This window comes from Vanacampus margaritifer, chromosome 7, assembly GCF_051991255.1.
Source record: "Vanacampus margaritifer isolate UIUO_Vmar chromosome 7, RoL_Vmar_1.0, whole genome shotgun sequence".
In the NCBI taxonomy this organism is placed as follows: domain Eukaryota; kingdom Metazoa; phylum Chordata; class Actinopteri; order Syngnathiformes; family Syngnathidae; genus Vanacampus; species Vanacampus margaritifer.
The window spans coordinates 8,027,465-8,044,625 of NC_135438.1; the positions used below are offsets into that span (position 1 = coordinate 8,027,465).

Genomic DNA, 17,161 nt, shown 5'->3' on the forward strand with positions numbered 1-17,161 from the left:
TGTCAGTTTTAAAGCAAATTAAGCCCAAATATTTGGGCACCTACAACTAGCATGCTTCTTTAACTCATTCACTGCCATTGACGGCTATAGACGTCAAAAATTCATTTGAACTATTTCTATTAGTTTAACATTTTTTTCCACTTTTATTAACAAGAGTAAGAAAACCTAGAAAAAAAATTGTTGTACATTTAGAACAGATATACAATTTGTGATTAATCATTAGTTAACTATTGAAGTCATGCGATTAATTACAATTAAAAATCTAGGTTTTCATACTCTCGTTAACAAAAGTGGGAAAAAAAATGTTAAACTAATAGAAATAGTTCAAATGAATTTTTGACATTAATATCCATCAATGGCAGTGAATGAATAAAAAAAAAAAAGATTAATAAAAATTAGGGGCGTCAGGCGATTACAATTTTTGATCGGAATTAATGTCATAATTTCAAAAGTTAACTCACGATTAATCACATTTTTATATATGTTCTAAATGTACAATAAAAAAATTCAAAGTTTTCACACTCTTGTAAACAAAACTAGAAATAAATGTTAAACTAAGAGAAATAGTTTAAATTAATTGTTGACGTCTATGACCGTCAATGGCAGTGAATGAGTTCATAAGCATATTTTGTTCTTAGGAATCGCATCAAAACATCACAGTGACTTTACTATGTGCACTATTTTTATATTGTGTTCTGTGTGTGAAGGCACACATGTTTGATTGTATTGCATCGATGAGTCAGAGGAAGTTTTGACATATTGTGTCAGTGAAAAGAGTGAGCAAACGCGTTTTGGGAAATTTACAGAAAATCTGATCATGCCATCATGGGGACACACCTTAAATGGAAATTTTTGAGCCCCATGTGAACGTTACCAACACTCTCGCTAATTCCTGTTGAGTCGGCTGACATTTGAGTCAATTATTATGTAGTCCTCCCTCTATAAGGCGAGGAACCATATTTGGTAACGTAAACGTAAAGTGAAGTTGAAATGGACACTGTGTGTATTTCTATAAGCCATTAGTGATTTCTTCCATCCAATCAACAAAGAAAGGTATTAGTAAAAATGGAAGGCCAAATAGAAGTAACTATATCATCTTTAGTACATTTTTAAGTATATGAATGAGTGTCAAATATCACTTTGACAATGTCAACCGAAAGTTTCAGGCTAGACAATTATAAATAAACAGCATTATATTGTGATAAAAAAAAGAAGAAAGAACAATATATTCCCGTGTCTTATGAAACTCAGCAATTCAACGTGGTAACCGTGCATTTACCAAACTGGTTTCATGGAAACCAGCTTGCTCTTGCTCTTCTGGGTTTTCAAGTAAGGACATAGGAAATAAATCATAAGGAAGATAGATGGAAGCGCTTCAGGTCCTAATAGTTTCTGCTTTGATGTGTACACATACAAAACTTTACACATTCAACTGTAAAAACATGAAAGAAGACAGGCAGCAAGATTATTTTACAGGCAGCAAGATTATTTTACAGTAAGCAGGTGTCCTTTCATCCAAGCATACTAATTTCATCCAAACCCGGTGTTCTGCTGCCCTCTTGTGGACATCATGGTTTGGTTCACTTGTAGGACGTGGGTGTGGAATGTTTTATCTTGTAAATATTGGCAAACTAGGCATCCCCCCCCCCCTTCTTTTTTGTAACGTGGTGGTCACGTGATCCCGGAAGTGCCAGATTGTTGAACTCAGCTGTGACAGCAAATGTTAATTCTTATTTCATTTATTGAGATTCCTCTTAAGTCTACAATGTTAGGTTGGTAGAAGTTTATTTACCGTATTGGGAATAGTCACGCTTGGTTGGTTTAAAATGCAGACGCAACGATTGTATTTGCGAGTTTGTGGGTGAAACTATTCTCAATTTGTTGTTTTCCGAGTTTTTAAGTCGTTCCACGAATGTTAACAGATTGATATTTAGATAACCGCCGGACTCTTTGGAGGCCAGCTAGTCACTTGGTTTGACTTGCTTTAACATATGATGACATATTGCTACGGAAATGACGCCATCGTGTGGATTTAGTAAGGAACAGCTTTGTAAAACGCGCGACCCTAAAAATGACAAGAAAATGCCGTGTGTGCAAATGGATTCCCACAAACTAAGTTGTATGTCGTAGTATAATACTTTTGCCCATGTGATAAAGTTGGTCTAGAAGTGGTCGTGTGGTCCTACACAAGGTGCACATGTTTTCCAGTACAGATGTATGAAGGGGGGAAATCAGTTCCGTCCCTCATCTGCTCTTAATTGGGAATTTAATGTGAACGGTACCTGGAACAAGTGTGTTGGACTGTTGCTGGGAGCTCAGGCCAATTAGGTCGGTCGGGTGGGCGGGTGTTTGCATTCGCACTATGGAGGGGTTGCGAGAAGCATGACGTCACCCGCAGCATCCGCGACCCTCTCTGTCAAAACAAAGGCACACATTTGCATCGCCACATGAAACGTCACTCGACGACAATCTCGTCTTGCACACCAAGTCGAGGTCACACGTCTCTGTTTTTATTACGCTCGGCGTGGGTTGGGGTTGGGAGGGGGTCTGTTTCTATACGCTCGGTGTGTGGAGAGACACTGAGAAAGGGTCCGGGAGGGGCATCCTTCCGTCTGTTTATCCGTGGGTCCGTGTGCATGGCGGATGGGGAAGCCGCCGTGTCCGTGGAGAGGGGGGCGGCCGCTGTGATGGAGCTCTAAAGCCCGAAGAAAGAGCTCAAACCTCGGCTTGCGTTTTCTGCACCTTGTCGCTCCGGTCGGACGTCCGCTTCTTCTGAACATGGATCCCGAGAAGACGTTGACGTTCTGTCTCGGGATTAGGTCTGACGAGGTACACGCACACACACACGCACACACACACGCACGGGCACACACACTGCTGTCAAAGCGCAGGCATGGATTGCTGCAGAGCAACATGCTTCCATGTTGACAAACACTGCAGCTTCTACTAGCCTGCACTCATGTCTTTATAATCCTTTTTAATTGATTTCTCAATTCTGAATCTTATATTAAATTGCGTGTCTCCTATTTTGTCACGCAAATAAATGCTTTAGATGCACAGAAAACATTCAAGATTTAAGAATATGCTGTTGCTTTTCACATGTGTACAGTATAATTTACATAAACACTGCTTTGTTTCCAGTGATGCTTTATGCATGACAAATAGTTGTAGAAGTGACTAAATTGCTGATTCAGGATGCTGACAGCTCCACATTGAGGATGACCTTCCATGTTTGTGTGCCGATTAAAGCTTCTTGCCACTAATCAAGTTGCACTTTGTGGCACAAGTATTTGGATGGTGACATTTTTAAGAAATCATTTTTTTGCCCTGATGTACCACCATTATGAATTTGAGGTAAAACAATCAACTTGTGACTGACTGACTGGCTGATGTGTAACAAGTGTAAAGTTATAGCTTTAAGAGGTTTTTATAAAAATATGGCATTTCTCATTAAAGAAAGTAATGCAGTGTACAGTACTTCCATTTTCAGGGTTCCAGAGACATATTTGGATATCCATTCATTATCTGTATTGCTTGCTTACTGGGGTCGCGGGTGTGCCGGAGCCTATCCCAGCGGACTTTAGGCACCCTGAACTGGTCGCCAGTCAATCGCAGGGCACATATAGACAAACAACCGTTCACACTTAATTTGAACAATTTAGAATATTCAATTAGCCTTAAAGGGATATAAAAAGTGCTAAAGTAATTGTTCAGATCAACTGAAGGCAGTCCAGCATCATGAAGTGATTTAAATGCGGACTCTTTTGACTTCAGTGAGCTCTCCACATTTTACCGTTCTGAACAAGAAGTGAATTCAGCTATCATAGCCAAATTTGGAAATAATGTAACGTAACATTCCATCACAAATGCATTTTTTTTTTCTGTTTAGGAATTGAAGAAAACTTACTGTATTGATTTTTTTTTAATGAATAAATTACTAAATTCAGGGCTAACAACAATAATCTGTTAACAAAAATCCATCCAAATTCGTTGTTGTACTTATCGCAACATGTACACGTGACTTTCTGCAAATAGTAGCAATGTAACGATATCCAAAAGTCACATTACGATATTATCAAAATATAAACCTCACGATACAATAATTATCACAATATTGTGGTGGTGTTGGCAAAAAAAAAAAAAAAAAGCTTATAATACTATCTATACACATCAACCTTTGTTGAGTTTTCTGCTATATCCATGCCACTATGTCAGTATAGTCAATGCCCTCCGCCATCTTGAATTACTTTGTAAACAAAAACAAAGCACAGCGTATGTTACTATCGGCTCAGCAGCGTAAAGTATCAGAGTCTATGTAGTTCATAATGCTGTGCTTGGCTGAAGCAGGTGAAAAGTAAAGTTATTTTATCAAGATGTGGTGTTTTAAATATAGCATGACGACGACGATATTGTGGCAATTTTAATATCGTGATATCACGCTATTGCGGTTATTGTGACATCCCTACTAAATACTGGATTATATTTTAGCATTTAATATATAATTTGGGTTAAAGCTTCTTACATACTGGTAGTGTATTAACTATTACGTAATGTATAAAAAAAAAGATTTTGGTTACCAATTAGGCTTTACACAATCAGGATTTTTCGGCCGATCATCAATCAGTGCTCGAGTTTGAAAAAAAAAATCCAGATAACCAATGACAGATTCAATCAAAAGATGGAGCAATATATCTATTTAAAAAACTTTTATATTTACTCTACAGTATAATTAATGTCAATTGAAATGCATGGGTGTGGTAAAAAAAATCTTTAAAAAATGCTGATAAGTATTAAATATAACATGTCATGTCTTATTTCGTCAATGACATGATTGATCGGGCAATTTAAGAAATTACTGTCGATCACTGATTTTGCATAAAATTCTAAATATCAGCCGATCCCGATACAAGCAATGTGTACTACCAATACTCTAATTACTAATTTACGTCAGCACGTGGTGGCCTACTGCAATGGTCCCCAAACTTTTTTCTGCCGAGGACCGGTTCATGATAGTACTTTTTTTTTTTTTTTTTTTCACTCATTACCAGTCCGTGAACCACTGGTGGGACGCACCAGTGACCTAACAGAATCATAATACTATTGGAAGATGATGTGTAGGACACAAAATAGTGTATTGTTATCAATGTAAAGTCAGAATGTCAAAAGTTGTCGTTTTTGGATATTATTAGATGGTGTTCATGTTAGTGTTACTGTGACATTTGGGGCTTGTTGCTCGTTGGATTTTGGCTCATCATCATTTCGTGGCCGGTCAAGGTCTTTGTGCGCATTGCATTGTATGCACACCGCAGTAGAAGGCATACATTGTTCCCCCCATACGGACAACATATCTATCAGGCAGTTTACAAAAGAGTGCCAAACCCAACCACGGCGTTTCTGCATTGTGGCCTCTCACTTTCACTGGCAATTTGTCACTTTCCTCACTTTGGGCCTGCGTGACATTTTCACGGGCGTGACTGATATACTCATTTCTGGATTTCTGCACACGTCGACAAGACAACATTTAGACGGAAAATAGCATACACGGTGACTGCAAACATTCAGACGCTGTTATTTAGTATGCGTGTGAGAGAAATGGCGAGTTTGCTAAGGAGGTGAAGAAACAGGAAAATATCAGGTGTGTTATGTGATTGAAGAGTCTCTGCTAGGATGAAGAGGAAGATCTATGAGACAAGGGTAAGGCCAGCCATGATGTGATGTACGCCTTAGAGACAGTGGCACTGAAGAGACAACAGGAAGCAGAGCTGGAAGTCAAAGAAATTCTCTTTTGGGACTGACCAGGTTTTTTTTTTTTTTCAGGAGAGCTCAGTATTGTTCATTCGATTTGACATCATCATTGCTCTACTTTTTTTGAAAAAAAAAAAACATAAATTAAAAAAAATTTAATAAATGTTTTTTTTTTAAATATATATACATATATGTACATATACACACATATATATATATATATATTTTTTTTGTATGTGGGTGAGTATGTGTGTGCGTGTGTGTGTGTGTGCGTGCGTGCGTGCGAGCGTGTGTATTCATCAGTTCACCTAAAGCCCATAAAAAAAAATCCCATACTAATAATATAATATAATAATAAATTGCCAAATGCAGAAACATCAATGTAAGTTATCACGATGTAGTGGCTCTCGCTAACAGACAGAATTAGGTTAAAAAATTCTATATACGAACTGACCAGGTTGGGTCGGATTAGAAATGAGCTCCTCAGAAAGACAGCAAAGGTTGGATGTTTTGTAGACTACAAAAGTATTAAATGTATGATAACATGAATTCCATGTCAAATGAGCTGATGTTCCCGATGAGGCCTTTCAGGTCATTGTTGCTTGCGTCTGCTTTTCTTTTTCTAGCTGACGATGACCGTGAGATACTTGGATGGGACCACCGAGGCTTCCACGGTGAGCAGTTCGACCTTCACTATTCATTTCAGAGCACTATGAAAATCAGGCCTGCGAGCATAACCACAGTGGTTGCCATGGCGACGCAATTATATGTCGGCGCCGCTCGTGCGGTTACCATGCGCGCAGCAGATATCACTGCGGCTCACTCCGGGCTTTCCTGCGTTGATGTGGTTGCTGTGAAATCATTCCACATTTGATCTCTAGATTTATTCACTCCATTTGCTACATGCATCCGACAAACTTCAACAGTACTTTTTTTTTCTTCTTCTTTTTTTTTTCGATTGTAGGTGGCTGTTACCCAGAAGGAATCGGACGAACCTGCGGTTCACAAGGTGTCTGTGTCCATCTCTCTATTAGGAAAATACATAATAACTGATTCATTTCCTGTTAAAAAATTTGGTTGACTTAATCATTTCCATCCATCCATTTTCTTTACCGTTTATCCTCACTAGGGTCATTTGGGTACTTACTTGCATTTGGCTGCAGCAATTTTCTTGATTACTAGCTTAGCTCGCTGTATAAGATGGGTTCCCAAGTCCGGACATCGGGAGCCCGAATCAGGATCTTTATCAGGTTTAACTTGTTTTGCTGATGACTTGATTTGATTCAGGTGTGTTAGAGGAGAGAAACATAAAAAAAACAGGCTGCATAGGGGCTCTCGAGGACCGGACTTGGGCACCCCTGCTGGATAATGAAAGAGAACAAGAAGTTATCTTTTTTAATCTTTTTATTTTATTTATTTTTTTATTGTTTTAACAGCTGTCCTAAATACTATTAGACACTCAATTCTTCCTGGGTGATATGAAAAATTACAAAAACAAAGTTTTTTTTTTTAAGTGCTACTAAAATACAGTTAAATTGAGTAGTTAGATAATGAGATAAAAGGAGAATCAATATATTTACTTTATGTTCTTTTCACATACGAAAACTGCTTACCAGTAGTCACAAGGACAAAATTGTTGGTCATCTTGTGTTAAAGGAAAAGAAAGCCCACATGGTCACTGAAATAACTTGAAACCAACACATCTGGAATTTGCCAAAAAATGCATACTGACAAGCCACAAAGCTTTTGGGGGAAAGTCCTTTGGACAGATGAGGCAAAACCAGAGCCACATAAATGTTATGTTTACAGATGCTAAAACGAATGATGCAAACAAAATAACACCAACTACTGTCAAACATGGAGAACGCTCTGCTACTGTATCTTTCTTAAATAACCCTTAGACAGCAGGATGAGTTGGCCAAAATTACCAACTGACAGGTGCAGACGCACGGATGTAGTTATATTAAATAATTTCGCTTGATGAGAAATAATATGGATCACATCTCAGCTCCAGCCTTGTGAAGCACCCCCCCCAAATACTATGGATTCTCCCTGCATTCCAAAAACATACATGTTAGGTTCATTGAAGAATCTAAATCAGGGGTGTCAAACATACGGCCCGCAAAGGGGTTTAATCCGGCCCGCGAGAAGATTTTGTAAAGTAAAAAAAAAAAAATTGGAACGTCGGACTAAATAATCAGCCGGCTACAATCAAAACATATAAATTCGTAATTACACAACCAGTCCTCAAATGAGCAATGCAATTTAAAGTTACGGTTTGTTTATATATATATATATATATATATATATATAACCAAAAGTAACCAAAAATAATATATATATATATATATATATATATATATTTTTTTTTAAATCATAGACCGACAAACGTGTTAAATACGACACAAATTCAATTAGTGGCAACACAAATACATATGACATGGATTAACATCCTTATAACTTCATTAATTGCGCCACACAATGCATTCTGGGAACAATGTGTCTGCTAAACAGGTAGATGTAATTTAGGGCTGGCCCATAAATAGCGAAAATCCGCGTATAATTGACGACAATTCTTTTTAATTTATATACCATTATTTTTTCGATCCGGCCTACTTGGTAATATATTTTCCTCTATGCGGCCCCTGAGCTAATATGAGTTTGACATCCCTGCTCTAAATTGTCCATCGGTGCCCTGCAATTGACTTACAATCAATCAAAGATGCGATAGGCTCCAGCTCACTCGTGACCCTGATGAGGACAAGCTATAGAAAATGGAGGGATGGATGGATCACTTCTTGGCAAAATGGCTTCCAAATTCAGCAGTAAACTCTTTGGGGGGGAAAAAAACACTTTTCTGACTATTAGCTACCTGTTGCATCAAAAAAAAATAAAGAATCATAAAACCAGCTATCAAAAAAAAAAAAAGGGGGGGGGGTATAAATGCAAAAGCAATGTCCTGGAATAATGCTGGCATTGTGGAAATAACTCAGTATGTTGTTTTGTCCACCAGGTGGTGAAGCAACATGAGGGTTCTGGTAGCCAGCCTGTAGTCAGTCCCAAATATTGTCCTGGAGTAAACAACAATCCAGGTTACCTCTGTGAGACAGGACACTGCTGCGGAGAGACGGGCTGCTGTACCTACTATTACGAACTCTGGTGTGAGTCAGCGAACCAACCGCCTTTGTTGCTCTGCAGTAATACAGAAAGCAAATATTTGAAAGCAGAGAGCTCAAGGTTGGATGCTAAACATCGTTAATGTTTCTATTTAGTCACTTAAAACAGTTCTCTATGGAAAAAGAGGACGTTGGCTGATACTTCTCTACCGACTACTACTTTCTTTCAGTGACACCTTAAAATGACATTGCCAACTACTGGCCTGGCATGTATACTACAGGAGGTCCTCAGTTTATAGTTCCATTCCTATGCCACAGCGGAGAATTTGTCGGTGTGTGCCATAGCGAACCTACATTAATATTAGTAAAGTCAGAATTACAGCAAAAATATTTATATGAAAAAAAATCCAGGTCATAAATATAAAAAACTACCGGTAAGTGTGGCGGTAACACCAAACTACTCTACGCAGTAATAATTTAATAATTTTATGATCAATATTTGTATAAAGAACATGTCTAGACCATAAATATTACCTGTATCAAATATGTCTTTATGAACGGTGGTCAATTTGATAACAAACATTTTCAACATTTTCCTTTCTTTCTTAAACGTTGCCGTTTAAGAAAGAAAGGAAACTGTCAAGTCAAAACTTTTCGGCCATTTTTCGGGGAATGTGCTCTTTGCACAAATCCACTACTTCCTGAACTCAGTACCACTCATGATTGGACAAAATGATTAATCCAGGTGTGCCTGACTTCAGTAACCACGACGACAATGGCCAGACACACCTGGATTAATCAGTTTGTCCAATCATGAAAGACAGGAAATGAAGGAGTGGTATCGAGTTCAGGAAGTAGTGGATTTGTGCAACGAGCCCGGATGAATCAAGTTTTCAAGTCATGTTTCTTGTTGTCAGTTTGGGTTAAAGCTTGGGCTTCTTAATTTCTCCCTGGCAGGGTTTTGGCTGCTGTGGACCGTTCTGATCCTCTTCAGCTGTTTCTGTGCTTACCGCCATCGCCGTGCCAAGATGAGGATCCAGCAGCAACAGAGACAGAGAGAAATCAATCTTATTGCCTATAACGGCGCCTGCAACTACCCGTCCTCCATGCTGGATCTCAGTATGTTTGTTTAAGGACTTTTTTTTATTATTGTTTTGCTATAGCAGTTCCACTGTTTAACTAATTTGCTTCCAAAAAGTGTCCCAAGGATGTATTTATAAAAAATTTTTTTTAATGTTTTTATTGTTGTATGCTAGAGCATACAGAAGGCTTTGATGCAGCCTCTGAACTGAAGAGAATTGTTGAAGCAATGGTAGTTATTTACAAAAACGGCCAGCAGGTGGCAGCAGAGTATAAGAGATCAACCAGGACCATGTTGCAAAAAAGCTATTTCCTCACTGTTTTAAACAGATTTGTGAATAATGATGAAATTTAGCTATATTCTAATGCTTATTGCTGCAAAACGGAAACAGAAGTATACTTTTTTACTGATGAGACTGTAGTCTTTCTTTTGGTATGTTCCATATTTTTAGAGCAATAGAACACAATATTCTGTGAGCCTTGCAAAATCTGTCAAAATCCAGCAAAGCAGCAGGAGTGAAGGGGGTTGCTTCAGTGAGAATGGCTGGGAGCGAATGAGTTAAAGAAAAAGCTGTATTTAAAAAAAAAAAAGATAATTTAAAAAAATAGAAGATTATTAAAAATTAGGTTAAAAAAAAAGATTATTTAAAAAAAGAAAAGATTATTATAAATTAGGTCGTCAGGCGAATACATTTTTAAATTGTAATTAATCACATGATTTCACTAGTTAACTCAAGATTAATCAAAAATGTTATATCTGTTCTAAATGTACGGTGAAAACTTTTTCTAGGTTTTCATACTCTTGTTAAAAGCGGAAAAAAATGTTAAACTAACAGAAGTAAATAGAATGAATTTTTGACGTCTAAAGCCATCAATGGCAATGAATGAGTTAATGAAAGCCGTGTTGTATTGTGTTGAATAATCACACAGTGAGACACCATTTTAATAAGGGAAGGCGATGTTTTTTTAAATTTAGACCATAAAAGTGTCAACATAGCAAGCCGCCGTCGATTTGACGTGAGCCTGAGTATGTTTGCATTCTTCCTTCAGGTTTTCTGGCCACCTTCAAGTTACCCTCTTACGATGAGGTGGCAGCGCAGCCCACCACTCCTCCTCCACCTTACAGCTCCGTCTTCGCCCTGCAGGGAGATGCCATGCTCGGGCCGAGCTCCTCCTACCCCCTGCACCACCTCCACAGTCACCCCTGCCCCCCCTACCTGGGCTCGGGCCCCAGCGGCCTCACCTCGTCCCAGAGCTCCGACAATTACACCAGCTGCTCCTGCGAGTCCTGCTCCCTCACCTCGCCCTGCAGCACCTCCTTCTCCGTCCAGGTGACAGACGAGACGTACGACAGCAGCCGCATGTCCACGCCCAGCGAGGCGGGGGGCAGCCGCTTATTGACCCCCTCGTCATCGCCGCCTTCGTCGCAAGTTCCACCGGATGTTATACCGGCGCTCGCTCCGGATGTCGTTCCCAGTCGTTCCTATCATGGCAATGAGGGGATCTCGCACCCGGCTGCCCCGCTGTCCCTTCCCCTCCGCCCCCTTAACAGCTACCGCCCCTCAGCCCACCTTCGCCTCCCGCTCTCACCCCTCATCCTGCTACCTTCCCTTTCCTCCGAGCAAGTCCAGCATCTCGTCTACTCGGACCCCCTGCGCGCCACGCTCAACGAAAGAGCGGAAAACGCCTTGCCTCGTTCCACCCCGTCCCCAAATATGCCCGCCGCGATGCGCCCCGAAGACGAGGATGAGGATGATGACGAGGAGGATCACTTCCGCCACCGACGGCTGACGGGCGATTCCGGCATCGAGGTGTGTCGCTGCCAAGTCAAGCGCGGAGACCGAGATGAGGAGGCGGGCCTCAAGGAGAGGGTGCGGCACGACAGCGTGGACTGCTCCCTCCGAGCCCAGGAGGCGGTCCTCTCACCCCTGCTGGACGACTGCATCCAGCAGCACGGCGACACCGTCGTCGTCGTGGGCGCCTCGTTAGTGTGACGGGCGAAAGGGGAAGGGGAAAAGCGCGGTGTTTATGATTAAGGTCGTCCATGTAGACTAGTAGGTGAAAAGTTGCGTCACTGAAGTTAAAGTCTTGGATGCGAGCGGGAGGACAAGATGAGTTTGATCTCCTCTTGTTACCTCCTGCAAGGCAAAAAGCGCAACCGTGAGGTATCATTTTAATTGATTGCACCAAAAAGACAACACACAATTGATTCTTACGAAACATTGTAGTGGCTCAGCTAATGAAGAGCTGATCACATTTTGCCGGGAATCTTTTTTTTTTTTCCCCTGCTCCCTTCAACCCGTTCACTTCTTCACTCTCTTAGTGCGCAGTAAACCTCTGCTAGCACCGGTTTAGCACCAGCCACATGACGTCACAAGGGTGAGAGGTGTTGTTTTCATTGACATCCATCAGGTTTATTGGTTTGATAGGATTACGCAAATAACACTCAACCGCATCTTATAAAACAAACTTGCTAAATTTGGCTGGGAATCCGTAAAAGTGCAATTACAGGAATTCATTTTCACATTTTGCGCTTTTGAGTAACCACCTGCTCCACAATTAAAGGTGGTAAAGTCCCCCACACACACACACTCTTTATTATGTGACGTCACAAAGACTTTGTAGAGATGTTGAAGATCTGGATAAAAGTTTATTTTTATCATTTGAGCCACTATAGTAACAACTGGGACTATTACTCACAAAAATAACACCACTTATCCATTGCTAACATATGACATCATCATCCAGGAAGTAGCCTGCTAACTAACAAGGAGTTGGATAAACAACCACAATAGCTCATTTTCATTCCGTTTGGTCATTCAGATTCATTCTAATCGGAATACGTGGCTCCATGTCAACCAAATGTTACTTTTATGAATCTGTTTGCATCATATATCGCATCATTTCATTTAATGCTAACCTATGCTATACAATCAAGTTTGGTGGGAGTCGCGTAAATAAAATAAACATTGTCTAGCCATACAACTACTACGATGAAAATACTGAATGAATCGATTGAAAAAGGGGCATGGAAAATACGCATATAAAGCAGCAACAATTTACAACCAAATATTTTTTTCATGTTATGTCCCTGGTGTGCAAAGCTTTATATGGTGCAACACTGTTACGGAATTCCAAGTGTTCCATGGTTAGATCATGAATACCATAAGATGCTGTTAAATACACCGGCTGTGGTGTGTGTTTCAAGGCTGTTACTAGTCAAACCCGACTCGCTCACACAATGAGAATGAATGTAAAAAAATGTATTTATTTTTTTTATTTTTTTTAAAGCACTGCAATGAGCTGGAGTGCAATCTGGACATTTTTTTAGAGTGGGAAGAAACACCAGGATGGAAACGCACGTTCTGATGAGACGTGTTTTGTTTTTGAGTGTTGACAAAATATTTGTAGTCAATTTAAGAGTAAGGTTAGTCAGGCTGTTGAGTAGGTGGGTGACTAAGGGGCCCTTGACTGAAGTGCTCACTGGGATTGAGGAGTGTTATCTGTCCTGGTGGTGTAACCATTTTATAGAAATAGCACACACACATACACAAACTTGATTTGAGCATAAAAACGAATATGCATCATTTTGTGGTTATGGGGGACAGTTGATCGACAAGAGACCACTTTTGATTTTATGGTGGCATATTTGATCCTTTTATGTGTGAAAGTGATGCTTCCAATTTAACTGTTTGTGGTCGCTTCATTTTTAAAGGCCGTTAAGACACGCTGGGAAAAAGTGCTTTCACAGAAATCGATCTTTTGGATAGTTAAACAGTTTTCACATTGTTTTCCTTTCTACACCACCTCTAAGAATTTGACATAACGTGAGATACATATGATTGAAGAGTCGATTTTTGTGGGGATATTGGAACTTATTAGAGAGGAGCCCTGCCAATGATTTATTTTCCAATGTACAGTAGAGGCCAAAAGTTTGGACACCTCATTCAATACATTTGCTTTATTTCCATGACTTATGTAAATTGTAGAATCTCACTGAAGGTGTCAAAACTATGACAACCAACAAACACATTTGGGATTATGTACTTAACAAAAAAAAAGGTGACAAAAATAAAATAAATATATAAATTAATAGCCACCCTGTTCTCTGATGACTTATTTTGCATATTCTTGGCATTCTCTCGATGTGCTTCAAAACACTGTAGTCACCTGAAAGTTTTTTTTTTTTTTAACAGTCTTTAAGGAGTTTTTATAGGTATGAATGTCCAGAGTATGCAAAAACGTAAAACCAGGGCAAAGGATGGCCTATAATATGAAACGTGTTTTCAGTTATTTCACTTTTTTTTCTTTTTTTTTTAATTTATAACTCCACATCAGTTCATACATAGTTTTGATGCCTTCAGTGAGAATCTGCAAAGTAACCTGTCATGAGAATAAAGCAAATACATTATGCCAACCCCGATGAATTCAACTTGTATCTCAAGGCACTGCTGTATTTTTGAGCAGTGTATGTGCCCTGCGGACGACTAACAACCAGCCTAACCTGTCAGTTGGGATTTGCTCCCGTGACCCCATTGAGGACAAACGCTACAGAAAAGTTTCAATTTGGCCACAAATCTCTCTATACTTTATCATGGTCGTGTGCCAAGGCAAAGTCGGACAAACTTTCCAACTCTATCAAGATGTGTCGTACGTTTCCGCCCTCCTTTAAATAATGTCGTTGATTAGCACTAGCTGATGTGTGATTTAAAAGAGCCCGTGGTGCCTAGAAACTCTGTAGGCATAATATATTTTCTTGCTGCTACATGAGTGTGCGCGCGCGTGCGTTTTTGTATGTCGTGCGTTGTACATGAACTGGGTTTTAGCTGTGCTTTTAAGCGGTCTCTTTAAAAAGAGGTGCGCACACGCGAGACTCGCGAAAGTAGTATTTAGCAATAGTGTTCACACTGTTTTTTCCTGACTGGTGGAGGGCTGGCTAATGGGAAACAAACTGTTGTGGAAATTAAAAAAAAAAGACTTTTACCTCTTTCGTACTGAGCCGTGAGCTGTGCTGGGTCCGAGGCCCTTGATTGTACATAGCCTACGCAGTAAATATACTGTAAGCATTTGAATTGCCTTTGGCTTAAAGGTTTCTCCCAAGTGCAAACAAGAAAGTGGCTTTATTTAGGCTCAGTTTGTGGCCTTCATGTGTTACCAATATTCATGTCAGTTGTACGTACTATGAAATATTTTAAATAAGGTTCCTATTTTTTCTTCATAAGTCATGAGATGTTCCCAACAATTTTTTTTTTATGTTTTTTGTCTTCAAGACTCTGCTATCCATTTTATTTTTCCCTCAAATTGTTTTTTCAAAGACATAAATCTCTAGACACAAGAATTTGACATGCCCTTGTAACACTCTCCTCCAAAAGTATTGGGTCACTGAAGCCTATTCCTTTTATTTTTGCTGTAGACTGAAAACATTTGGGCAGACTAGATAAGAGATGAACATTTCTGTTTACTTCCTTGTTAGCAAAGTAAAGTATTCGACCAAGCCCTGCCACAAATAATGTAAAGCAGCGAGTAATTGCCCCGCCCCCACTAACGTTTTTTTTTAGACTTTTCTTCAGATTGCCACAAATGGTGTCAAAGCACATTTTCTAAAAGAAAATGGTATGCCCTGACTAGTTTTAGCTCCTCTACTCACACCACCATAAATTCTTGGCAACAAGATGGCGCCAGAGCAATATTTTTAGACAAGGCTACAGTCTTGACTAAATGAAGCTGCTTCCCTTCATGTAGTGCCTTGGCAACAAGATAGCAAGACAAACAGAGCCCCGGCACAAACATTTGGAATGTCCAGAAGAAAAAAGAAATTTAGAGTAGAATTTTATGTAACGTTCAATCTACATGAAATATAAATGATCCCCCCCAATATTACAATACTTGAGGAGGGGAGTGTACATGTGAAATGAAAAGTGTGCCAGTGAAAGGTAATATATCGCAAGCGAATATTGTTCCCTTGACAACCTTGAAAAATAATCTTCAATGTGTTTTGACTGAATGTATCTGTGTGCCTGAAAATATTTGATAAAGACTGATTTGGTTTTACATTTTTTAAATTTGCATGGATTTTTTTGTGCAGTTTTTTTAAATTTAATCTTATCATTTACAAACTTTTTTTTTTTTTTTACATTACGATTATCAAGCCATAGGACATAATGAAACATTCAAATGAACATTTGAACCCCACCCCAAATTCTATACAAATCAGGCTGACATGCTATGTCCATGCAGAATAAAATTCCAGGTATTTTTGGAATACAGCTCGCCTGTTGGACCCAACATAATGGTAACACATGAGCACCACCGAGCGTTGATTTCACACTGAAGCCGAAGCTGTTGTGCGTTCATTCACTGTACATAGAGAACACACTTTCATTTGGCCTCGTGTGCAACCGTTTTAGATTAATCATGGCCAAATTTTGTCCTCAACGTCGGCCAAGGGCCACTTTAAGACTGTTACTGAGTTTTGACTGTAAAGGACTGTTGATTGTCTCCTTATCAAGAGAGCATTTCCTCTACATTTTTTACTCGAGCGAAGCAGGGAATTGATAGGGCAACTTGCCAGGAATAAAAATAAAAAAAACATGACTGATCACTTATGACTGTTGAGCCTTTGAGAAACATTTATTCTTGTGTTTAGAAGCAAGCAGGATTTATAGAAGTACACGTGACTATGTGAACTAGTTCAGCTGAATATTACTACAAGTTGTGGTGTTCTTTTTAAGGTATCTACTATCTGTGCTGCTCTCTTGTGTTGTAAGCATGTGTGAGAGACTTACTGTTGTCGTGCAGTTGAAAAAACAAACAAACCGTCGCTTATCATGAGGCCAAAGTTGATTGCCATTTTGCTATCATGATACTGTATTTGTCTAATTATGAACACCCAGGCTCGTTTATTATGTCTGGCGATGATTCAAAATCTCGGTGTGTGTGTATAGCACAGACACCTGTGGTGCATACTCTGATAAGAAATTCGATTCTCTTAACATTTTCATATATTTGTATATTAATTGGGTGCTGTTTTCCAGGAGGTTGGTTTGGATACCTTTCCCTCCTGATGTTTTTTTTTTTCCTTTTCTTTTTTTCTTCATCGCTGCTTCTGGAAGTCTATCATATTGGATACAGACACCTACGCTACTTTAAATCAAGGATGACTGTGGATTTGGTGATAAAATAAAGTGACCTGAGCTAGCAAATGTGTGCATTCTCTTTCT

The 17,161-nt window shown here is 39.4% G+C and overlaps 1 protein-coding gene across 3 annotated transcripts in view; it reads left to right on the forward strand.

The window, feature by feature from the left end:
* The window catches only part of LOC144054924 (uncharacterized), a 42,573-nt gene extending 25,430 nt beyond the window's left edge, over nt 1–17,143 (forward strand). For 2 of the 3 annotated variants that reach the window (XM_077570343.1, XM_077570341.1), the window contains exons 3-7: nt 6,372–6,419; nt 6,710–6,754; nt 8,759–8,906; nt 9,819–9,980; nt 10,992–17,143. In XM_077570343.1, coding sequence (XP_077426469.1) covers nt 6,378–6,419; nt 6,710–6,754; nt 8,759–8,906; nt 9,819–9,980; nt 10,992–11,935 — 1,341 coding nt within the window. In that variant the 5' untranslated portion in view covers nt 6,372–6,377 and the 3' untranslated portion in view covers nt 11,936–17,143. Of the gene's footprint in view, nt 1–2,565; nt 2,830–6,371; nt 6,420–6,709; nt 6,755–8,758; nt 8,907–9,818; nt 9,981–10,991 lie in introns of those variants that run through there. The other variant, XM_077570342.1, reaches the window with a different exon arrangement.
* Nucleotides 17,144–17,161: the final 18 nt, after the last annotated feature.